Source organism: Pyrgilauda ruficollis, unplaced genomic scaffold (genome assembly GCF_017590135.1).
Source record: "Pyrgilauda ruficollis isolate IOZ18807 unplaced genomic scaffold, ASM1759013v1 scaffold2, whole genome shotgun sequence".
Classification (NCBI taxonomy): domain Eukaryota; kingdom Metazoa; phylum Chordata; class Aves; order Passeriformes; family Passeridae; genus Pyrgilauda; species Pyrgilauda ruficollis.
The window spans coordinates 12,504,687-12,530,843 of NW_024519206.1; the positions used below are offsets into that span (position 1 = coordinate 12,504,687).

Genomic DNA, 26,157 nt, shown 5'->3' on the forward strand with positions numbered 1-26,157 from the left:
GTAAAATTACACTGTATAATTAATTCCACAGTAAGAACGTTTTTATGGTGTGTGTTGGTGACCTTTTATTACCATCAAGTTCACAATGCTGGTGGGCTGCCTTTTAATCCCTCCGCAGACAAAGGCCCTAAATAAACACAGATCCCTTCCTGGGAAAAAGTCCTCTCTGGTTAAATGGTAAGGAAATGAGTAAATCATTAGTAATCTTTAAAGCCAAAGCTATAAACTCAAGTTACCTTAAGTTAAAATGAAAGTGTCCTGCAAGAGTTTCAAAGTTCTGTCACAGATAGAAATCTCCAGCTCTTGACTCCAGACTAGGCGCCAGCTGATAAACAAACAATTTAAGTCAAGAGCTGGAGAATTCCCAGCTTTTTCATTTAATGGCTTTGGCCAAGAGTATTTATTGCCTCCAGTTTTATTCTCACTTAGCTCTAAGAGGAAATTTAAACTCATCATTATCTTAAAGCCCCATATGGGCCACAGTCAGCTCACCTGATAGAGCTCCTTTTACTCTGCCTAAGTTCTACTCCCCACTAGAAGTGATGTAATAGTGTAAACTAATTAAATGTAGTTTTAGGCTGACTTTTTAATAGGCTAAATAAATTTTGTTCAATATGGTTTATATTCCCACTTGGGGCAGTAACGATTCCAAAAAGTTTAACTTTACAGTTTCCAGTCTAAACTACTAGTAGTTTACTCCATAAAGGACAATTGAAACAAACAAACAAACAGCCTTCAGAACAAGGGCAGCCAACTGTTAAAAGCAACTGCGTTGAAAATTCTTTGCTATAAATTGATCCACTGGCACCAGAACATACACAGAATTGTGAAAAAGCAGACTGTGTGACAGCTCCAATATTTCAAACAAAACATTTCCGGAATGGAAGGACATACAGGTAATTAAAATTTGATGTTTAGTATTTGTTCTGTTTTTGGTATGAAAATAAACAAAGCTATGGAGCTGGAAATTAAATATTAACCAAGCATCCGTGGATAAGTCAAGATGTTGAATGTGGTGAGCAAGTCCAGCACGGAAATATTTTATTCTAACTCAACAGGAAGATACCATCATCCTGTGCCTCAGATGCCAGCTTCCTCATTCTTTTCTAAACACACATACTAGAGGAGGTTAGACTTCTTTAATACATATTCCAATGCTCATTTCACCTCAGAGATTTTTAAATCCATCATGATTTAGATTTATCACTTTCCACCTCGTGCCAGGCAACTCCTTCTAATGAAGCATATTTGTCCTGTGTATTAGAAACTTTTCTCTTAAATAAATTTCATGTTAGTCAGAAATGGAGAGTACTGTGCTTAGCAAGAAGTCTGACTACCATTCTAAAGAGTTAATAGAAGTCAAACTTGAAACCAGGATTTGTATTCCCCTCCTCCCGGCCCCCTCCCCACAAAATACTTTCCTAACCTGACTTGGCTGAAAAAGCTAATTAATTGTTCCAGTGTCTGCCAAGACTTCTTATTCCTTTAAAAATGCGGATAGTGTTTGAGACAGCTGGCTATTCCAAACCCAGGTAACACCCTAAATGTGGAAAGAATGAGGGAACATGAATCATGATTAGTATTTTAAATGGATTTCTAATGAAACAGACAGTGATATCTTAAACCTACTGAATTTCCAGCATGTATTGTTTAAAAAGAGGAACACTGTGTCTTTAGATGCCTCTGCCACTCCACTGAGTATATGGAAGCAGATTAGTGCAAAGTCCATTAAAACATGTGGAACTAGTTCTGTCTTTGTTAGAAACTGATAGTACAGACACTGTGATGTCATGCAAAACACACACACATCAAGCAGCCACCAAATGACAGACAAGGACCCTTCTGAGCCTAAGCCATTGCAATCCCTATAGAAATTTTAGGTCAAATTAAGGTCATGGCAAAGCAGAGAAAAGAAATCTTTATGACAAACCTTATGGCAAGTATTGGGCTTAGTACTAAGCGAAGAACTGTAATTAGATCCTTATTTACATTTCTACGTGAATAAGAGATGTGAAATATAATACAGTACCAGGGAAAGCAAGAAAAAAGTCCACAAAACTGATTTTGAAACATTTCTGCTCATTAAGAAGCTCAGACGAAGAAATTGCTGCTAACTGAGCTGTACATGGAGTCAATATAAGGAGGAAGGAGCAGCAGTTATTTAAATTTGTTGACAGCATTTTAATTATCATCAGTTAAATACACCAGATTTATTGTATGTCTTAGTCCTGTAAGACTTCAGATTTAAGCCACAGATTTTATTTTTTGAAATAATCTCCCACTGAACTTAACAGGAACACTTTTGAAAGTTTTGAAACACTTGTACACTTTTGAAAATCCTTGTATAGTGCACATGTACAATAAAACACAGGTAAGTTATGAGCCAATATTAACAATTCCTAAGTACTGGAAAAATTTCAGAGGTTTTCACAAATATATGAAAATTAAAATACAAATTTTTGGGAGCATATTTACAATTTTCTGGCCATTTTTTTAGTTTGTTTACTTTTGTCTGTTTTTTAAGGAAAAGAAAAATGTGAAAGCCCATGGCCAACACTAACAAATAGGGCCTCCATGGCTGAACTGTGACTTTTGCAGCTTATTTTTTCCCACTCAAAGCTTAATTTCCAGGCAGTTTACTTAAATCCATAAAACCTATGGAGTTCTATCATCACAGTAAATCATATTCATATACATATTCAATACATATTCATTGCAACAATTACATTTCTTGGCTTCCCTATGAAGTATCTGACTGGGGAGGCAACGTAATGATGGTCTGTACAAATTAGCTCCAGAGTTCTAAGGTATTCAGGTGGTATTGACCTCCAAATTGAAGCAACAGACAGAGGTGACCAAATGCAGGTAGTTCGAGCTGTCAGTACAGGGGCATGTTCCAGTTAATTCTTGACAAAGTTGCAAAGTTTCAGTGGTTTCAATAACTTACACCAGCATTCGGAACAATTAAAACTCTTTGCTAAAACCATTCATCAGTAAAAGAAACACTCCTTTGAAACTGCAATCCATGCCATGTACTTAGAGAAAAGTAACTTTCATATAATAAACCTTCTCCAATTCTCCTTTCCCACCAAAATACTGTATTTCAATGGAAAAGAAGAATTGACTTATTTTGTCACTGGAAATCCAGAGCAACACATTGAATTTAGAAAATGTGTCTCATTTCATCGCCAGTGTGGATGCGATAGAGAATAAAGGGATAGAGATTCAAGAATGCTCACTCCCAGCTGTGGCCTCATGAGAAACAGCAGTATTCCTACTGCTGAAGGGAGAAGAAAAATGGACATTATTTCTGCTTCAATTAGAAGGTTAGGAAGTGAGGGACACAATTTAAAGTGAGTCAGCCACTGCTGTGTTGAAGATAGAGAAACAGAGCAGTAATGAGATGTAACAACTTGCAAAGCCTAAATACTTAGTTCTGTTTCAAGGTCATGTTTACAGATGTGCTCTGAAAATAACCCTAAAATATTTTAACTCAATATGATCCCATTTCCAAGACAGGAGTATAAGTCATTGTACTAAGTTATATTTCAACAGGGTTTAAATAATATATCAACAAGGTTAGCTGCTGGAAATAGCAAACAATAAAACCTTGAACTTAGATGACACCAAATAAAAAAATCCTGTATGTTTAGTTGGTGATGAAGGATATTGCCAAGTAAATGAAAGAATTAGCTTATAGTTGCATGAAAAGTCCAGTTAAGTCATGCTCAGGATGTCAGTTCTACACAGTGCTTTGCAACCTTGGAGTTTGAAAGACAAAAGCTCAGTAGTGTAAGACAGAGAGATTACACCACAGACACTTAACAGACACCAAGGACACACCTCTTCAACTTGCACTAAATTCCCATTCAACTGCAGAGACTTAAGCAGATGTCTAAGTGTTATGTGCTGAATTGGACTTTATAGATGTGTTCTATTAAGGTACTTTTAATGATTTTCTTTGCCTTGACTGAATATAGCTTATAGTTCTTGATCCTTAGCAATAAAGGGATACCAGGGAAAATGTTATTAAAACATGTTTTGATAGTAATCAACTAATCACACGTCTTATGACATTTGCTGTTTATTTATGCTTCTGTTTCCAGGTTCCAAAGCTGAAAATTGCAGGTTTTAATAAATGCTAAACTTTTAGTCTTCTGTGCCTTTAAATCTTAATACCAACAAACTAAAAAGAGACCAATAAAATTTAAAATTAGTTGTTCCTAAAACATTTAAGATTTGGAATGCCTGACCTATGAATTCATTAACCTCTGGAATTAGACAGGGGGAAGCAAGATGGAGAAGACTTTCAAATACTTCAATGGGATCTAATATTTTATGGTGCAAAAAGCTGTTTGTATCTGCTGCCATAATTATACTCATGCTTCCCTTTTACCTTTTGCTAATACAACAGAAGACAAAATATAACAAAGCATTTTCATTACTTGTCTGTCCAATCAGTAATCTGCATGCATTATCTGAAATAAAAAGATCCCAAAAGGATGAGTACCCAAGAAGCTGCCAAACCACATATTCTCTCCCTACTTTGTTTTCCATTGACTAGCTTTTTCTTGTAATTCAATAGCAAAAGAAAAAACCAACAAACACTATTGTACTTTACTGCTTCTTGTGTAATGTGGTGAAAGAACTGACTCAGAAACTTGTTTTCTATTTTCAGCTGTATTATTTGGTCTAATAAAACCTTCTACCTCTCTGTACACCATTTCCCTTCTTTGTACTCTTAAGTCGCTGTGCAAAAAGAACAGTGGTACTTCATTGCTATGATTAGTACTGAAACATTATAGATACCTATTACTCATGTGGCAATAATTTAATTAGCATAATAATAGAGTAATATGGCAAGAATTTCTGACTAAAAAAAGTGTTGAAATCCTCTGTGGTTCAGCATTCAGGAGCAAGGGAAAATGGCAACTCATGCCACTTTTAGACTGAGAATTACTGCACCCAAGTAGTAATTTACAGAGATCCCACAAGAAATGGCAGAGCCATAGGAAATGCCACTCTTAACCACATAGGGTTACATTTGACTGACAACTGCACTCAGCCCGTCTTTTTCCAATTAAGCTCCATCTGCTTCCTCGGTTGGACTGGTTGGCCTAAGGCCTCTCAACAGGACACCCATTGTATGTTACTTCATCCACTTCCCCAAATAAGCTTTCTCTGCCAGAAGCCTGGAGATGCTTCCTCAAAGCATGTCATTGGGCAGGGGCAGGCGAGATGGGTGGGTGGACGAGTGGGAGTGGATGTGTTGCATGTGAGCATTGGCAGAAACCTGAAAAAGCATGCGCTTAGTAACTCCAACAAATCCAAGGAAGGTTTAAGTCCCTACAAATTAAAATAAAAAGCACCATTTTTCTTTCATTATATAGTCTGACCAAAAAGCTTCTGAAACCAAAATTAAATACTGTGTTCCCTTCCACTCCCCAACATACACACTCTAAAATAAATAATGACCAAACTGATTTAAATGAGATTCTGTAGAAGAATTTGTGCTTAGATGAAAATGGCACATTTGAGCCTGAAGCAAAAGTAAAACCACCAAGTTATAAACCTCTCAAAGGAAGGTTTATAATGGAAATGCCAACAGACCCTTAACTATAGTGGAGCTGTTAGGTGCCAACACATAAATAATTCTAGTTTTTGCGGTCACTTACGATAAATTAGATACAGTGCAAGTAGAAACAGTAGGGTTCTGATTCAGTAAACAGTAACAGCCAAGAGTGCATGTTTGAATTTTTAGACAAGTATAGCACAGATTTGATGCTGGCTCTGAAATGGAGTCTATAAGGACATTTGGACTTTTTAAAGTAGTAAGCAAGCCATATTCTGAATTCTTGAGGCCTTGTAAAATAAAAAACTCCTTAACAAGCTTTGCTGCCTACTGTTTCAATCTCCTAAGATTCCTTTACCCCAGAAACCAAAAAATTGTTCCATTCAAGATTGGTGTAATTGTCTACTAAAGAAAACAACATACTAAGTGCACATAGTCACATTTAGCGTTAAGAATTGCTAAGCATATTAATACAGTGGGAAAAAAGTACCAGTGACCAAATAGTAACAGATTAACCAACTTCTTTAATAGGTGTGCCAGTTGCTGCACTACTAACAGAAATGCTTTTCTATAGTCCAGCTTGTTCTGCAACTGGAATGATGCATTTAGGTGATCAAGTACGTTCATTTTGGTCCTGGGAGGAATTTGTTGCATTGTTTCATAGCAGTTAAGTCCCATGCCTTAAAATGATTCTTCGAGGCAGGGAGAGATACTATTAGGGCTCCCTGCAGGAACTTCCATCTTGGACAGGGTGGGAGCCCTCCAAGGCAGCCAAGACTTAGGCTGAGGCTGTTAAGAGGATGCTCTATCTCAGGAACTCTCCTGCTTGCCAAATTCACATCAGTTTCTCATTTAGTGCTTCCGCTACAAAAGCCTACCACTGCCCCAGCCTCACCCCTAACTCCCCACTAATATAAATCCTAAGATGAGCATCTGCAGAAAGAGGAAAGTTAGACACACTTCTAGTTTGCTCTAACTATATAGGGCTCTACCACAACAGCATTTCACATGCTGATAACCTACTGAATGTTCCTTTCTCCAGCTGCCCTTCAACTTTTAAAAGAGGAAGGAAATTGCTGTTCTTCCTGTACATGCGACATAAAATGCCTTATTCAAGACAGAAAGCATCTAGCTGCTACCAAATACTGCTTTCAGATGACTAGCAATTGTAGCAATTCTGGAAGTAATTTGATCAGAAAAATGCTGGACCTCAGAAATCAAGCAAGTTGGAACAGCTAACTATGTATAGTCATATGTCTCTACAGATTACCTCCATGTTAGTTTCATAACGAAGCCCACAATTTTAAGCAAACCCAAGAAATCTAACACAAATGAAACACAAGCAGTATGCTCCTCAGCCAAAGCTAAAAGTCAGTGACTTTCCCTGTACTCCCTGTGGCAAACACACTAAGAGCCACAAGCCATACATTCCCACCATACATTCTCAGAAAGCAACGGAAACACGGATTTTCAAACAAAAAACAAAATTACAGCCAAAATGCACATTTCTTACTGCGTACGGTTAAACTATATGGTTACTGAGTAACTAGGAACTTACACAGTTTGCAGCAACTCATTAAATAAAGCAAATGTCAGATTAGTATTCCTGACAATTTTCTAAGCTTCACATTAAAAAATAAACCTTAACCCCATTAGTTTACCAGCAGACAAACAACATACTATCAAATCATTATGTAGATTAAAACACAGAAAGAGTTTAAAGTGTTCCACGGTGTTTCACACTGTTCCCCCCATTTCACCACAAATAATTTAACATTCTTCCACAACACAGAATAATTAAAACATAACTGCTTACAGAACCAGGAATAGAAACTGAAGGTATGGCATCAGGGTAACATTTCCATGCATTACTCTGTTCCCATCAAGCCATCTCTTAATTTTCTCTTACAAAGAGATACCAGTTAAAGCTGTATAAAGTTTAGGAAATCCCACACAATGGGATTTTTTCCCAGCAAAACTACAGAAAATAAAATAAGAACCAAATTTTAAGGGTTAAAATTAAAAGTCAAATACAGTGCAGTAAATAATTTTTTTTCCCATTTCAGGTCCTACGTTGTGCTTGGCATGAAGAGAACTGTAGTTAATTCAATCTGTTTCTTCAGCTCTGGAACTGCAAGACCACTCTGTCCTCCATTTTTCAGTAGACTGAAGTGGCGAGCCAACAGATCTGAATACTGTTGGACAAACCAAAAGGTGAACATTTGAATAGTTTGTATGCTGACAGCTGGATTCTAAATGCTTATTAATGGTAAAAGGCAATACTCTTTCCCTTACTGTTTTATTTCATGATACAAACCATGGTTTTTTAAAATGTGGTTGAAGGAAGAAGAATTAGGAAATCTTGGTATTTCTATGTGCTCCCTGTGGATTAACCAGGAGCTGTTCTGCTAAGCACGAAAGCTCAATCTACTGAATTGTCTCACAATGGGCAGTACTACACGAAACACTGCAAATATGGAATAATTTTCAGGTATTTGTTTGAAGTGCAGAGGAATTACTTCTGCTAGAATGTTCTCTCCCTTTTTATTCGCACAACTTAAGAATCTTTTCAAGACATAAAAATGTTATCCACTACAAGGCAACATTCTGCAATGATCCAGTGACTTAGAATGGCTCCGGATCATAGGAAAATATTGTCATAAATAAACCCAACACTAAGCCAACTCATCACTATGACTTTAAAAATTAAACACAAAGAACCCAGAATACTAGCATCATCCAGATGGGGGTCAATACAAGATCAGCTTTCATTCCTACTCATCCTGGATTCAGCTATTTAGGGGATCAACAAGTGATTTACTTTCAAAGGCCTGCACTACAAGTCAAAGTTAGCTGTCCCTGCCTGCAAAATTTAGTCCATGTGGGTTTGTTTCTTTTCTTTTTTGCTCCTTTAGATAAAGTGTTTAAAGGGCTGTGTGCTCTTCAACATAGAGCAGTTTGCACAAATGTGTGCTAAGATCTTAGATGACTCCTACAGTTCAGACACTTAGGATGTTAATGTTTCTTTCCACTTGTCTAGCGTAAGATCTGCAGATCTCCCTTGATGAATAAAAGACAAAATAAGACATGTAATTCTATGTTATGCCACATCTTCAGTGGCCCAGTCTATTTAAATAAGTGTTGTGATTTACCCCAGCTGGCAAAAAAGTCCCATGCAGCCACTCGCTCATTCACCCTTCACCCCTCACCCTTCCCCAGTGGGATGAAGAGGAGAAACATAAAAAAAGGTAAAATCCATGTGTTGACATAAGAACAGTTCAATAACGGAAATAAAATATAATAATTATAACAATAATATCAATAAAAATATGAATAATAATTTTTTAAATGGTGATGAAAAGGGAGGCAACAAGAAGAGTGAAATAAAACCCAAGAACGACAAGTGATGCACAATACAGTTGCTCCACTGACTAACGTCCAGCCCATTCCTGAGCAGCCATCAGCCCCTCCCAGGCAATTCCCCCAGTTTATATACTGAGCTATATGAGTTCTATCAAAGGAATATAACTCTTTGGCCAGTTCAGGTCAGCTGTCCTGGCAATGCTCCTTTCTGGCTTGATGTGCATCTCCTTATTGACAGAGCATGGGAAACTGAAAGTCCTTGACTTGAAGTAAGCACAACTTAGCAACAGCTAAACATCAATGTGTTATCAACTTTATTCTCATTCTAAAACAAAAAACCTGACACTGTACCAGCTACTAGGAACAAAATTAACTCTATTCCAGCTGAAACCATTTAGTCAGGTTTCTATGGACTTTTATTTTTTTTTTTTCCCAACAAACAAGAATTCCACACACAGACTGAAAAAATCTGTTTAAGGCAACACTGAATTACAAGTATAAGTGCTTTTCATTAAGAGTCATCGAAAACTGCATTTTCTCCAGTGGCACCTCCAAGGCTCGTAGCTGGTGGGGCTGTCCCCATGGTGATGGGCACTGTGCAGGCACAGGGCACTCACTCCCAGTCTACTCTGTGCACTCCCTTCCAGTCTGGACTTCCTGCTCTGGTGTGCCTGGTGCTGGGCTCACTACTGACATGTGCACCATCCACATTTAGCACAGTGCAGAATTAAGACTCATATGGAGTCAGAGGATTATTAAGGTCTGATGCTCATCATCCCCACTGTCCCAAAAGCACAGGAATCACATTAGGTTTTTTTGACAACAAAAGAGATCTATTAAACTAGCTTTATTTTGACAGACAAGTATTTTTATACAATTTAAACCATAAGTTATTAGAAATCAGAAGCTTTTTAGGCATTTCAGATTCCAAAATACTTCTTCATCCTCATTTCAGCTTCCTTAAATCAGTTCAGCCAATTCTTCCCTTTTTTGTCATCAGTTACTTTCTGCATTATTTTCTCTCATCTAAATTTCAGAATAATTGTGATATTTTTCACACTACCTTTAGTATTAAGGTTGTACATTGTAATTTCTACTACCATCCCTAAATCACAGACTTTGCAAAAAATGAATATGATCCAATGTATTCAGCAAAAAATGTAAACAGAGAAATTAAGAAAGATGTTAGGAAAGTAAAAAAAATTACACAAGGCATATAGTGACTGAGGAAGAGCAAAGCAAGTGAGGTAAAAGTGTACCAGGAACACAGAGAACATTGTGGCCATTCTGAGCACACACTTTTAGGCTTTAAAAATAAAGCATAAAAACATAAATCCAGAAACAATAATGGAGCAAATACTACTATGACTTTAGATGTTTTTCCTTGCCAACAAGAACATGTGCTATTGAGGGGGGTAGGTCAGAATTATTAGTTCTAAATTCATGAACCTGCTCTATCTTTATAGTGTTTCAAGGATCCTAACAGATCCAATCACTGCATTACCAGACCAGAAAGCCAAAATCACACCAAACCTCTATACCACCAAATTCAGGACAGTCCTTATTTTATTCATTGTGTTTATATAAAAAATACATGATGCCTCAAATTAGAGACATTGAATTAATCCACCAGCTCTTCCTCTCCCATGAAGTCATAAGATTGCACTTCTCTAAAGGTGCACAAAGCTAAAGAAACAAAGCAGACACAACTTAATGAAGCCAGTTCAAGGAGCTCTACCAAGGCTCCCCAACAAAGACAGGTCTATTAAATCAGTTTAATTCTGGCAAAGATATTGATTATGCATCTTTATTACAACAGAATTTACAAGCTTGAAGAAGTCTGAACTACTCATTCCTATTACCTATTATTTAGTCTAGTCTGAATGAGTCTTTCAAATAATCTTTGCAAATATTGGTGTGCATAAAGTTTTAACTCTTTTGCTTCCCTTGGAAAAGGCACAACACTATGGTCAAGTAAGAGAAACACATAACTCACTTCTCCTATTTTAGGAAAGTGCCCTTTCTAAGAAAAAGGGAAAAAAATCTGGTATTCTGAAATATATTGCTCTTTGAAATAAAATAAATAAAATAAAATATCTCCAGAATGTTTCAGAGTGTTTCTAATTATTTTTTTTCCTTTGCTCCATATTAAGTAGAGATCTGGCCACGCAGGGAATAAGTCTGCAATGCACCCCTCAAGGACTCACATTGTACTTTACGTTATCAGTGACCTGAAGTCTTGTCAGTGTTACTACTACTACTGTTTCCATCACTTTATGATCAGCTGAAGTTTATGGAAGCAGTACTATAAAATGAAACAGTTTGAAATGACAGCTGGAATAGAAACCACAACCTCTTCTGGCCACCTCCAATGCAAGTTTCTAAAAAAATAAATATTTATTCTACTCTTTTTTACCATTTTAGCATGACTACAGTTCTCTATATGACAGCTGTTATTAACAATTAGCAGTCTGACTTTTTAACTGACTACTCTCTTGTCTGAAGGATACAGTGAGGAGGAAGGAAGATCTGAAGTGTCATTATCATATCTTAAAGAACCAGACTTACAAAAGAGTTGAAAACCTTTTTTCATACCCCCAAAACAAGAAAAACAAATCAAGTTGTCACATCTTTTTGTGAAGTTCCAGTAGAATGCACTACAATGTATTTTAAGCAGATACAGAGCTGATAAAATTTTAATAGTTGGTGGAAGGGGAAAGAAGTTGAAAAGGTTGTATCTGAACACTAACAATGCTTACAACATAGAAAGAATTACATTAGAAATAAAGAAAAAAAAATCCGCCAGTATACTTTGGGAAACGAATATCTTGTATACTGACTTAAAGAAAGAGAACTATTACAACAGACTTCACAGTGAAGACGCTAGTGAAGTTATCTCTGGATTATGAGGCGAGAATCTGTATCATACTTCTACTGAAATCAGTGGGAGGACAATTTTGACACAATTCTTGAAGGCTAAATTTATATCCTGTACTTAGCCAGTAGAATCTTGTGCCAACAGAAGTCAGTTTTAAATATGCTTTTGAGATAATGTGTGCCTTAAAATACTTTTATACATACAAAGATGAAGAACCCAACCTTTCCAAAGAGATAGTTTTCCTGTCTAGATTAAAACAAACAAACAAACAAACATGGATTTTGAAGATGTTTCCCCATTTGTCGCATGCTCACAAAGAGGCCACAAACCAGGGCAGCACTGGGAACCATGACACAACTTTCTCATGTGGACCTGCAAGAGATCCTAATCCCAGGCTAAAGCGATTGCTATCTCTAGACAGCATTAGCAGCATAATCTGCATGCAACCATGAGGATGAGAAGTATTTTCTGAAGTCACTTAATACAGAGTAATACTATAAGGACTTGGTTCATCAACTTCTACTTAATGAGTCCTGACTGTAAGCTGCAAGTAAATGCTGTAGGCCAATCATATGAAGAAGACAGCATTAAGTTGGCATGCAGGTCCATCTGGAAAAGATCAAGAGAAAGAATCTTTTGGGGGCAAGACTGCAAACAAGCCACTAAAATCTGGCCCTAATGCTAGGCCCAAAGATTCTTCATATGCAAGGTTAGAACAGGATTAAAATCACTGCTCTCTCTCCCTAGGGTTTACAGACAAAGCAATTTTCAAAATATTACTCAGTTTGTGAATTTGTTCACAGTGCAGATGAATGTTAACATCAGGCAACACCCAAATACCTAAAAACACAAGTGGAGCTGTCTGCCAATAACAGCTAGTAAACAGACAGCTCTAAAGAGGACAGTTCAGGCATGCTGCTTTCTCTTCCTCCTCCCTATGTCTCACCAACACTCTCCTTGAAACTCCTGCCAACTCTATTGCATTGCACAGCAACAGCATAGTGCCTGCCAATTTCTAGAGAGCCGAGCATACTTCTCCATTTAGTGTTTTGTCTGAAGGCCAACAATGCAGTCAGGAAATATAAAAATACCCCAAAGACTTGATGAGTTAGGTACTGAAAGATGGAAATAACAAAGCATAGCATTAAAGATTTTTTTCCCAACAGACCTAACTTCTCCATATTTCTAGCAAGTACACACTTTAAACAAAAGAGCACTCCTTGGGCTTCACAAATACATTAAGGACTAGAAAGTTAAGTGTATTCTTTCTCCCTTATACAGGATATCCCTCAATCTGTAACTGACACTAGTCACCATTCAGATAAACCACTAACACCAAAAAAGTCATCTGTATTCATACTAGTCAGCTATATGTTATCATATTAACTCTGTCTTGGCCTTACCTTTTTCTCAAGGAATAAAAACCCCTAAGTAGCTAAAGTTCCTTTGGAATCAGAACTTTTCCTTTTCTTCTTTGTAGTTATAGTCAGCCTTACACCAAAAACTTAAAGATGAAAAAAAATTACAAACATTTCTAAAAGGTAAAGAATTCCTTCAGGAAAATAACACACTTGGAAGAAAGGGATTGAAGAAAACAACATAGCAGTAGGTCAGAATTGCCCAACTGATAAGCAAAAAGCCATGCTGTATTTAAAAAGAAGGATAGGAGAGATACATAATCTGCCCACAATACAATTTTTCTTTGTTTTTTCTTCCAAGGCTGATTAGGTATCTAGCTTTATAAAAGAGAACTAACATTTTGGCTGTGAAGCAAGAATCTTGTCTTCTCCATTATATTCTCCAGTATCACCTACCTGGATCTGCCTACTTTCTGTTCACAATAGAATTTGGATGAAAATTTTGGCTTCTAGTATGTAGTCAAATCCTGCCTTAGTTCCCAGTTGAAAATTAAACAGATTTATTGACAGTTTTTGCTCATCATTGATATTCATCAGGAAAATAAAGAATTCTCAAAATGCCAGTTACATTAATTTTTAGACCAGATTGTAAAAACCTCAGGATTTTCCCACAAAAAATAAGGTTTCCTCACCTTCTAATTCTAGGTGTTTTGGAGAAGAATTCAACAATACAAATGACCTGTTATGGTTTTGTTTTCAAAACATTAATTTTATGTTTCTGCTGCCCTCTGTCCACAAACTGAGAAGTCTTCCCTGATCTATATTATTTCTTACAAGAGACTAAATACTCAGAGATCAATAGCTAGTAACTTTTAAGAATAGACAATTATCACCCGCTTTCTTTAGTTGTTATAAAACCAGACAAATCTCTGTTTTCTTTTGATAAAGAAATCTTATATTCCTCACTTCATTATTTCCTTTTTAATTAATGAAAAAGCAACAGAACTGCTTAATGACAACCAGTTTTTCCCTAACAGGAATAAACAGATGGAGGCTAAAGGAATGTGAGTAACTGCATAAAAATGCAGCTTTATGAAAGAAGTTAAATTAAAAGGACCACTGTACCATACCCAAGAAAGCTGTTTCTCCAAGTTGTTTCTCAAAAGCATACTCCTAAATCCTAAAAATACTCCTGTTCTACATATCTGTAATGCAGTTAAACAACAAAACAGAATACTGTACATATGGCAAAGAAAAACAACTTATAGCAACAAGGGTACAAATTGGTGACAAACTGCAAACAAAGACACAGACAACTTGTCCAATATGAAGTAAACTGCTAATGAAGACTTACCTCCAGAAACTGGGGCATCCATGAAAACTGCTCCCGTTTTTTCAGCAGCTTTGGCTAATTCTTTTGAAACTGCTGGATCTATAGTGCTGGAATCTATTAGCAATGAGCCTTTCTTCACTTTCCTAAAATAAAGATTTATTATTATAATTATAATTATCATTATTATTTTCAGAAGATATTTGCAACTATTACCATCACACTGGCTTCCATCAGCATGACAAATGTGCAGACATTTTTTGGTACACTAGTAAACATGAAGTTTCAAACCTTATTGAACAAGATCTGCTCAGTATGCATACTGCAGCTTTGAACCACTCAAAGTCCAATAACAGCTGAACACCAAAAATGATGTTTTTCTAAACACTATTAAAAAAATATGCAAAAAGGTTGCACTACAAAAATCTTCCATTACACAAGTTGAGCACTATATAATATAGAGATCACCTAAGATGCATTCTAAGCAACTGCTGATGCAGCCTAAAGTTTAATATATAACAATAAAATGTTCTTTTTATATATACAGTATCTTAAGTTCTTATATCAGAATGGTCTGACTGCATTCTTTTAATCATTCTACAATTTGTTCTCCATAAAGACCCTAACTAAAACCAAAAAAGCTCACTGAAGATTTGAAGGGAAGCATGGAGAAAAATGTTTTCCCACTGATAGCCAGTACATTTACGCAGATCTGTATTTCAAACTGTAGATCACAGAAAGCTCTTTATTTGATTAAAAAACATGATAAAATTTTATGAAATTTAAAAAATGTTAACTTTTTTTCATGCCCTCCACAACAAAAAAGTTGATTTTTATTCCTCTTTCCATTGAACTGCACCATGATTTCATGTCCACCTGACCAGCAATCACCATGAAATCGAACACCAGAATTTTTCAGTCATAAAAACGTGTCCCATTTAAAGCAACTCATGACAGATAAAGAGATCCACTGCACCTTGCATGCTGTTGGCAGTACAGTGGATTTCACTTAATTGAATTACCCAGATTGCTGGAAATAGTCTTTCAACATATATATACATTGTGACCCTACTGGAACTCCAGAGTCAAACAGTGCTACATACACAAAACTCATCCCCTTGTGCTGCTGCAGTTAGTTTGAACACATGTAAACAAAAACCAATGCAGCAGATAAGTTACTACATCATCTCCCCTTTATGTTCAGAAGAAGGCACAGTGGCACAGGCTCCTTGACACACAGTGGGATGACTAACTCAACCTTTAAACACTTCACATTACTGAGGTTTTCTTCTGTAAAGCTTTAAAAGCTTCAGAAAATTATGAAAATCAAACCAATCAGCAAGGACCAGCTCACTCAGAGCCACAATTATTCACTACTGCCAAATTACACTTCTCTTAACACAGAGGCTGAGAAACTGCAGCAGCAGAGGACTGCTTTCCACATGCTCTGTTTCCTGCTGGATTTCCCACTTCTATGTACTCAAGAGATTTACTGGCTGTACTGTATCAGTATGTACTGCCAATAGTTCTTCAAACCACTGCCATCACGGGTGCAGTTCTCCCACAGCTGTTTCCTGAGCTTTGTGGGGCTGATCCTACTACCCATCTTCCCTGAAGGGTCTAAGCTATAGATACTTAGATCTGCTCGCTCCTACCTTATGAGGAATTAAACTACAGACAATAAGGGAAAGAATCAACTATTACAGCAAGTACAACAGAAATGCCCCCTTCCACTTCCATTTCCTTATCACTGCATCCTAATATTGTACAATCAATACTTTAAAAGGTAATAATTTCATAATTTTCAATAAAAGGTAATACTTTTTGATCATAATTTTTTTATAATCTACTGTACTTTTGTCTTCTGTATGTTTTTTTTTCCTTTACCTTATTTACTTGGATAACTCTTAAGAGTCTACACGATTCTCAGAGGTATCCAGTAGCCTCAGTCAACCTGCCAGGAGCAGTGCATATGTAGCTAGAACAGATTTTTAAACTATATATATTTTTTGATTTGGCAAGTTCAAAAACTTTGAGCATTAGAATTCTGCAGACTATGGATATAAGGCTCAGTGGAAATCCCTCCACAAAAGTTAAAAAACATTGTTTCACATTAAACAAAATCATAAGGTATTTTTTTCTGTAACAAACAGATAATAAGAGTAGAAATCAAGAAAGTCTTGTCAGCTATTCTATGTTAATACACTTTAACAACATAAGACACATTTAATTTATAGGATTTCAAGTTAAAGAAAAGAGTATTTGAGCAAATAATTGTTGCCAGCAAATATTCTAGCTGTACGTGAGTGTGGTACATGATGGCAAAAGAACCATGCAACTGAAAAGGCAGATAATAGCTAAGTTGCCTGAAATGCACAAAAATTATTATTCTACTGAAAATAAAATAAAGACTTTAGCCAAAAGCCATTCAAAAGCAGCACTGTATGAGAGAACTTACATAATTAGAAATATCAATAGTGACAGAACAGAGAACATTGAATTAAGTGCCCTGGAGGCACAGGAAGAGTTACAACAGCAATCATCAGACAAACCCTGAGTACGAGTGGAAATTCTCCAAACTACAAAAAGTCTTACTTTAGAATTCCATTTGCTCCTGTGTAAACTTCTTTTGCATGGGGACTAGAAGGCAGCATGGTAATAATTCTGTCTGCTCTTTCTGCTACGTCTGCTGGGGATTCTGTTACCTTTTAAAGAGAAAAACCAAAAACAATATAAGCTTACACACTTCTGAAAAAGAAATGTTTGATGAGTTTGGTTTTAGTATGCACTGGTCACAACTAAGCTAGGTAAAAAATTAAAATGCAAGAAAAACTGCTCTCCTAATGAAAATATTGGTTATTTGGATCCAGCAACAGAAAAATAAAAAAAAATGAAAAGGATCTCCTGTCATGGAAGTTCCTCCACAACATCTGCTAAAGGCAATATGCTTTCATCCCATCAACTCATTCAAGAACCTGCAATTCACTACAAACCCTGCATCTATAGAAAATATTGTTCTACAATGTTTCTAAGGAGGGACAACATGAAAGGCTTACAAAAATACCACTTTTTTCCTTGTCTTATATACGGCATTAAAAGAGACGAAGACTGAGGAAAAAAGAAAACATTACTCGATGCACCTCTGAGCCTCACCTTAAAAGAAATCAGATAAACTAACTGATGTTTCTCAAAATATTACAACTGGCATTCTTAAAATGGAAAATTATCAGCTCAAGCATCCTTCATGAAAAAGATCTGAACAATTTTCAAAATATATTATTAGGCATTAGTTGTTAAAAAATCATACCTAACTTGAAAGGTATATTACCACTCTGAAGTCACTTTCAGAGGCAGGCACTATAGTATTTAAGATACATACACAACAAATGAAATATTGACAGCTAAGTTGTGAGTTTCACTTGGAAGGCATCTACCAGTAAGACTTCTGTCCAGATCTGGTCTGAATTAATTAATGTTTTTTAAATTGCGTTGTTAACACATTCATAGACCAGGGACAATAGCAACAAACATACAGCTTATTCTTTTATTTTTAGCCCACAAGGATCAAATCTAATTTCAATCCTTTGTAATTAATGCTGAATTACACCTTGAAGAACTTTTGGGATACAGCATAAGAAACTTCTCGATTTTTATTTGACTTCTGAACAAAAGAAGGGAAGACTGTATATAGTGACTGAACAATGCTCTTGGGGGAAAAAACACTAAGAAACTGGCATGGATGGGACTGAGAAACATGCAGATTTTGTTTTGAAAGAATAAGTTAATATCGCACAAAACACCTGGCATACCAATTAGAAAAGGAAACTGGCTCTAGTGTAAAGAACAAAAGTTAGCAGAAATAAATGAGGCAATTATTACCAGCAAACCTTCTATATCTGATTAGCTGATTTTATGACTTGCCTTCCAGGAGATGAGAGAACCTATCTCTTTAAAAACAATTTCTGAGTATCTCTGGTTTGGTTCAGTCTCAAGGTGTATTATTAGACGTGGAGAGAAGAAATGTGAAATTGGTACCTGAATCTATATACGTCTTCTTATTATAAACAATGATCTCCAGTATTTTTACATGTTTGCAGGGTATCAGCTGAATATTCAGTGGCCCATTTGCATTTTTCAACCAGAAGCTGAAAAATATACTACATTGGGCACACAACTGAAACAGTACATCAGTCTTAAATTTCTACTTGGCTACATTGATAGAAGACAGCTGGGTTTTGATTACAGTTTTAAATAATTCTTAAGCAGAAAACAGGTACAAAGAAGACACAGTACAGTGGTCATCTAAACAGAAATTAATTTATTCCATCCACATCTTTCAAAATAGTAAGATGCCTTTTACATGAAGAAAATTAGATTAAAAATGTATACAGATTGGGACAGTACTTCTACAACCATACAAAGGAAAAACTTTCTGCCACCTTGAAGTAAGCAGCAAAACAAAGTGGGAATTAAAAGTGGAATGGACACCCTTGGCCTTTTGTTACTGTTAACAAATATGAATAATAATGCCTGAAAAAATATACCTACCTAGTTCATTAAGCAGTTTATAAAACCTTTATTTTATTTGGAACCTTCTGTCTCAGAAACAAAGCTGAATGATTTGAAGACTATTACAAAACATTAAGCATTTGAAATCATTAAGAATATGTGCATAACTTTAAGAAACAGACCAAACACTAATTGTTGATTACCAACATACACTATACTAGCTCAGAGTAGCAGCCCACCAAGGCCTGTACATGTTCTGATACTTGTTTAGTTCAAGCAAACTTTTGCAGCATGCAACTGGATAGGAGACTTTTCTGCATACTGCTAGTCGTTGGTACTGTCCTTCAAAACACGCATCTGCTTGTATTTGTCCCAAACTGCTTCCCTATTTTGTTTTACTTATATTTACTGTGAGTCAATTAATTATTGTTGGCCTGAAATGGCATTCTTACAGTACACTAAAGAAAGCTCTATTTTTATAATGCTTTATCCATCAGGTGACTCCAGTAACATTCTCAATGTTCTAAATCTGTGATAGGATTTAGATACAAAGACCTGTAAACTGAAGTGTGACACACAGTCACTCCACTGCGTGAGCCTTCCAACGTTCTCTGAATTTCAGACCAAGCAGTTCCATATGCTCATGCTCAGCCAGTTTTCCTCTTACTATTTACCTTTAGCAGGTGGGTGGCCACTTTCTGACATGCACACATCCCAGTTGTTTACTTCAGTGGCTAAGGAAAGCGGAGTCGCAGAGTGTGCAGATTTATGGTCAAGCATCCCGCATCTGCCATTTACCTTGGCAGCAGCACTGCCTTAAACAATGGACATTTGACTAAGTTGACTGTCTCTTGGGGTCATTCCACCCCTGTAACACTCCTGACGGTTTTACCCTTACAGCCAGACCAAAGAGAAAGAAGCCCTTAGAGCCCAATGTTCCTTCTACAGCAGTTTCTACAAGGCCCCGTGGACCCACAAGTTTTCAACTCCTGAAAAAAGTGTTGGAGTAGGATTTACACCTATAGATCAAGAAGAGGAAGTTATGTTCACATATTTTCTTTCAGTGTGTCTTATTTGTATTTAAGCTTAGCCATGTATTCTCTCAGTGTTTTATGATCTTAAAACATACCCTGGACTTTATTTTTAAAGGCATTACAGTTCACCTTTATTATTGTATGTTATGTCTTGCAGTGAATGCCAAGGATTCTATTTAAAGGCAAAAAGCTATCAACATGGACAGCCACAGAAAAGAGATCCCACTGCAGAACATGAATTAAAAATACAACCAACAGTTCAAAACAGTCTCTTCCATTTGCCCAGTCTTACTCAAGACACGTCTGGTTAATGCCTGAGGGTCTTGGCTGCTTTAACAAAATATGAACAGGAGCTAGGAAGAAAGGTGAAAAGCTTGCTTTCCCACTTAAGGCCAAGATTCTGTAATTATTCAAGGGGAGCTGCAATTAATTACCAACAGGTGTGTGGTATCATTTTATCTTTTAGGAATCTTGATGTTACCTCATTATTTAAAACAGCTGCAATTAGTTTCAACAGTTTAGATTTTCAAGGCACACAGCTCCTCTATCAAGACCTACCTACAATCTCCTTGCCACTGCTGCAAAATTCCCTTCTATCCTCTACATTGTTACATGAGAGGTTTATTTTTGCACTGCACTCCTTTTTTTCTGTTTTAAGCACCTATCCATCTGCCCACAACTGTCTAAATTGTGACAGCTTTGAAGTATGTCAAAACCATTCAAATGGGTTACAGACACATAGAAATGACACAACCATCTGAGAGAATGGGGTTCTGAAGGTATTAACAGATTAAGAAAAGTAATAGGACTGGCTGGAACAGGGCCAAGATTTTGCAGGGTATATTGCAGGAAGGTAAAGCTCCCTAATATAATCAATTTCCTTCCCTCCTTTTTCCTTTTCATTCCTTCCTCTTCTCTCAGCATATCCTTCCTCACCTCCAAGAGAATAAGCACTTAAATAATTAGATTTTTTCCCCTGCCCCTGAGGACTACACCTTGAAGCAGCAGGAAAGCTCATATGTCCCTGTAACCCTTACAGCTATGCCAGCAGGAATTTTTAACTAGGGTCATTTAACCTGGAAAGGTCAAAGCAGGAACCAGATGAAAAGCAGCCCACTGGCCATCTAGACCTGGGGGAGAAGGAAGCAGGAGAAAGCAGGAGGTGATAGAACAGGCCATCAAACTACTCTCATAAAAAGTGGAGGGAAAAAGAGACAGCTAGAGGAGTCTGACAAGGTAGCAATTCTGGCTAACAGCAGGAAAATTACTTGGCATACAATCATACCTTTGCTCTAACTGAAACCTCACAAATTCAGATTGTATTCATTGTGCTGTTTCAGTTCTGACTGTGATCTTAACCAAGAAAAAACCCAGATTATTTAGTTGCATTCCATGCAGGAACCATTCAATACACACAGTTATTGCTGAAATAAAGAAGTTTATTACTATACCTGAGCACCCAAGTCTTGAAATTCTTTGCAAGCTTCTGGGAAGACATCATACACAATAACTGGATATCCGTGTTTTACCAGGTTTTTTGCCATTGGATTTCCCATGTTACCCAGCCCAACGAATCCAACTGGGGTTTTGGAAGCCATAGTCCTAGAACACACTGATTTCAAAACAATAAACATCAATACATTTGTACTTTAGACTAATGTATAACAATGACATACTAAAAGCAACCACGTAATCTGTTTTCAATTATTTTAACAGCCTTATCCTTAAAAACAGTGCAAATGTGGATCCTATTTTACATAATTTAAACTTGAAATTACAGCACACACTGGGACACAAATACCATCCCACAATGATTTTTCTACATATCAAAGATAATTATTGTAATTAGGAAAATGTGGGCGTTTCAAAAAAATACAGTACTTAAAGCTAAGATCTGATAAGAGCTCAAATGTATACTAAAAATATGCAGGATTGTCTGTATTTTATTATGTGCCTAAATTCTAAACTGGATATGTGAAGACCAATTTTATATATTTTTACAGACTCTTTATTTGCAACTTTGCTTGCAGCCCTAGGATGTAGCACGTGCTCTCTATAAACGGACAGAGGCTGCCACTTTACTTCATGCAGCCTCTCACAGATTCTTCTGATCCTGCAATCAGATACAAGTCTAAAGGTGAAAATCCCCACAGCAAATCATGGCAAATCCTTTAAACCATGCAACCACAGTTTAAATACTGAAAATTGGAATAAAATACAGTATTAAAAAAACTGTGAAGTCTTTACAGGAATAACCTCCGTATTCTATTTATCATACTACCAAGACAGAACTATAAAGCCTAACCTACAAGCTGTGGAAAAAACTACAGTTTCAGTCAGTTACCTTTTCCCAGAACTTAGTGAGCATCAAATTCTGGATAGGAGCAGCATTGCAGGCATTCATCTACTGCAATCACTATCTCATCACTCTAAACACTCCAAATCCAAAGGCAACACAATTTGACAATGACTAGATTTCTTTCCCAATTACATAAAATACTTTCTCCTTTACAACAAAGGAAAAAGTTATGCAGAATAAACACTAAAGTATGTGTCAACTAAGCAGACAGAAACAAAGCTAATTACAGAAATACTCTAGCTCTAAAGTGCACATACAGAAAATATGCCTAAGCTGGATCGAGACTCTAAGAGGTCTCAATGCTTAGCAAAGAATCCTCTCTAGGCCAATAACACTTGATTAATCATTTTAAAGTCTTTCTGACTTTAAGCTCCTTCTTAGCCAGCAATGGTCATGCTCTTTCATCTGCAGCACTGTTTTGGAAGTGCCACATTTAATAAATCAGGTTTGTTGAGAGAACTTTGGTCTGAGACAGTTTCCACAGATGCCTGCAGCAATTACATAGCTAGAGAAGTAGCACAATTTAAATCTGCGCTGGGAAAATGCTTAGTGAAAACTGAGATAAGTCAGGAAAAGAGCCCATTGCTTTTTTAAGAAGTGCTACATGTCAAAACCAGGGAACAAATGAACAAAGAGCCCAACCAGCATCATCAGCCATAACAATTGTCTTAGAGTCTTCTTCTCATTGTTTCTATGAGTCAGTCTTCCCCAGTCCCTCATCTGCACTAACCTAAAATTGCTCCTTTAGTTGGTCCAAAGCTTCCCACTTCCTGAGGAGCTTCAAGCCCTGGTTTTAAGCATCTTTCTTTCTCTAGCCCTTAATACCAGTAGATCTTATTTACCTTGACTTCAGTAAAGCTTTCAGAACAGCCTTCTCTCTTATCCCAGCAGCCAAATGAAGAAAGCATGGACTGGATGGGACTGCAAAACTGCCTGAAGGAAGAAATACTGTCTGGAATGCTGGGCTCAAATAACAGTGACCAGTAGTTCAAAGACTAGCAACAGTCTAGTTACACATGATGTTCCTCATGGGTCAATACTGAAGCTGTTTAAAAGTTTCATCAAAAAACTGATGATTAAAGCTAAGCACCCTCAGCAACATCATGTGTGACACCAAACTGGGGAGACTGTCTGAAAAATGGCAGGGCAAGGCTGCTATTCAGAAGGACTCGAGAAACAGACCTTAAGCAGTTCAACAAAGACAAATTTATGCCCTGTACTTGGGTCAGGGGATGTCATTACAGGCTGCTGACTGGCTAGACAGCTGGCAGCTCTGCAGAACCTATGGATTCCCATCAAGTGGAAGCTGAGCAGGAGTCAGTACTGCATCCTTCAGGAAAAAGGTTAATGACATTCTGTACTGCATTAGCAAGAGTAGATGCAGAAGGTAAAAAAACCTAGTCATTCTTCTATACAGCAAATACACAAAAGATGTGATGAAACTACAGATGATCCAGCAAACATCAAGTAATACATATGACCAAGGAGCAGGAGAACATGGCCTCTGAGCAGAGGCTAAGAGAACTGTCTTTGCTGAGCTTGGGAGAAGCAAAGGTTGTGGTCTTCTACTACCTATGGAGTGGGAGGAAAGAAGAGTTACAGAGAAAATGAAGCTGAACTCTTCACAGATGTGCACTCCAATGGGACACGGGGCAATGGCCAAGAGCTGCAGTAAAGAAAAATTCTGGCTTGAAATAAGAAAAGCATCCCTGATATGGAAAAAAGGTTCTGCACTGTAACAGGCAATGCAGAGAAGCTATGGAAGCTCCATTCTCCTGGCAACCTTTGAACACCATGAGCAACTTAAGGTAGCTTTAAAGATTTAAGGCTTTTGGAAGCCTTGCTTCCAAATCTCAGTTTTCTTTGTTTCTGTAAATTCAAAGTAATTTTATCAGAAGAAAAATTGTGACTACCATACTAGGATCATTCTTCTAGATTCCTCACTTTTATCCTGATCTCTTCTTTTCTCACACTATCTCACAGACATCTAACCATCACTTCAAACTCAGCATCCTTAGAAAATTTTCTTGAAACCTTTTCTGCTATCAGTGCTGACACCAGCAGTGATGTCTGTCACTCATAACGGCCTAAAAGACCCATCCATGATCTGCTTGAATCTCACTGATTCATCCATCACATCTTAGATCTCAGCTGCTTCAGAACCTGGTCACCTGCCTCAACAGGCATAATTTTGCCTTGATCTTCACACTGGGAATTGAGAAGGACATTTTGTCCATGCTACTTTCACTCCTTCTCTGCAACCTGCCTGCTTTTTCTCTACAATGTTACATAAGACTGCTTTGCTTTGATTACTTTTCATGACTGTCATCACAGCTTAATATTAAGACTTCAGCTGGTAATTAAACTGCAGTGACGGGCCTGTTACCAACATTGCGCCTCTGAGGCAGCTCTTCACAAGGTAAATATCCATGAAATGAACACATTCTTCTACTATAAGGCCTCCCTTAAAAATTCTCATTTTGCAGTATCCCCAAAAAGGCATGGCAAAAGTTAGGCTGTGATACAAGACAACTTGCTGACCAGTACTATTAAGTTTTGTGTCACTGTATTCTATTATTTCTCCTTTTGTCTGTCTCTTTTGATTTTTTTTTTTTTGTCTCAGTTCATGAATCAGAGACCACTTTCTGTTATGTGCCAAAACATATTCAAATCCATGGGAAGTGGGACTGTTAGAGCAATAGTTCAAATCCTGAGTCAGTTTCTGACTTTATTTTGGTTTAACTTTTCACAGCCCAGCATTATATAAGACACTTGAAAATTAAATAATTTGATTAACAGTTTTGAAAAATCTTCAGACCTCCAGGTACTCAAAAATAGGAAAACTGGTTTAGAAGACTGATTAAATTAGTTCACAGACCTAACAGAGATTAATTCAATTAAATTTGAACTGACCACATTTAGATGCGTGGCATATTTTAAATGACTACTTAAGACAGTGGGCATTTGCCAAAAATAAGATGCTTTAAAAGACAAGAATGTTCATGTTTTCCCATTAGATGAACCTCCACAGGTGATTTCACAATATGTGATGTCCAGCTCACATATGTTGTCACTTTTTAGCATCTGATACGTAGCACAAACTCAGTTTTGAAATAACTATGTAAGTCAAACATCTGAGGACTGATATTCTGCAAACCCATGTCATGTATGCTAACTAATCCCATCAATTGTATAAGCATTTGCTGAAACTGTTCCTGTGGTATTGAGCCCATTTTACTTTGACCATAAAATCCACAGCAACCTGCCGCAATCACATGGCTGGAAAAATGCCCAGTCCACACTTAACTTCTAAGAGAGGGCAGAACATCAGAAGAGGAGCAACAGAATCTACTTTTAAAATAATCACTGATACCATGTGCAACTAATTCTCCTTCCCTGGGAACAGAACCAGCAATACAGATTAATCTGTAAATCAAGCTAATTGTGAGCAAAACCAGCTACAGCTATACCGACTCCAAATAAATTGGGCTTTTCCCAGAAGATTCTTCATTATTCTCTTCAGGGAATATGTGCTTGCAGATCTCATGCCTATGAAAACTCAATTGATGAGGAGAACCAATTATGACACTCTCACCAAATTTGAGGCTTATGGTCAATACAGATAAAATACAGATTTTTTGCTTTGAAAAGTCAGCCTACAATAGAAAAACTTTACCTAATGTGCAGTTTCACAATAATTTTACCTTATAAAACAATCAGCAAGAGTTTATGAATCTCTTGAATGTCTCTTCTT

General features: G+C 36.9%; 1 protein-coding gene across 1 annotated transcript in view; it reads right to left on the reverse strand.

Annotated features, from left to right (window-relative positions):
* Nucleotides 1–26,157, reverse strand: part of HIBADH (3-hydroxyisobutyrate dehydrogenase) — an 85,160-nt gene that overhangs the window by 55,137 nt on the left and 3,866 nt on the right. The window contains exons 2-4 of the mRNA XM_041466655.1: nucleotides 21,496–21,656; nucleotides 17,097–17,206; nucleotides 14,526–14,647 (exon numbers count right to left, since the gene is read on the reverse strand). Coding sequence (XP_041322589.1) covers nucleotides 14,526–14,647; nucleotides 17,097–17,206; nucleotides 21,496–21,656 — 393 coding nt within the window. The remainder of the gene's footprint in view (nucleotides 1–14,525; nucleotides 14,648–17,096; nucleotides 17,207–21,495; nucleotides 21,657–26,157) is intronic.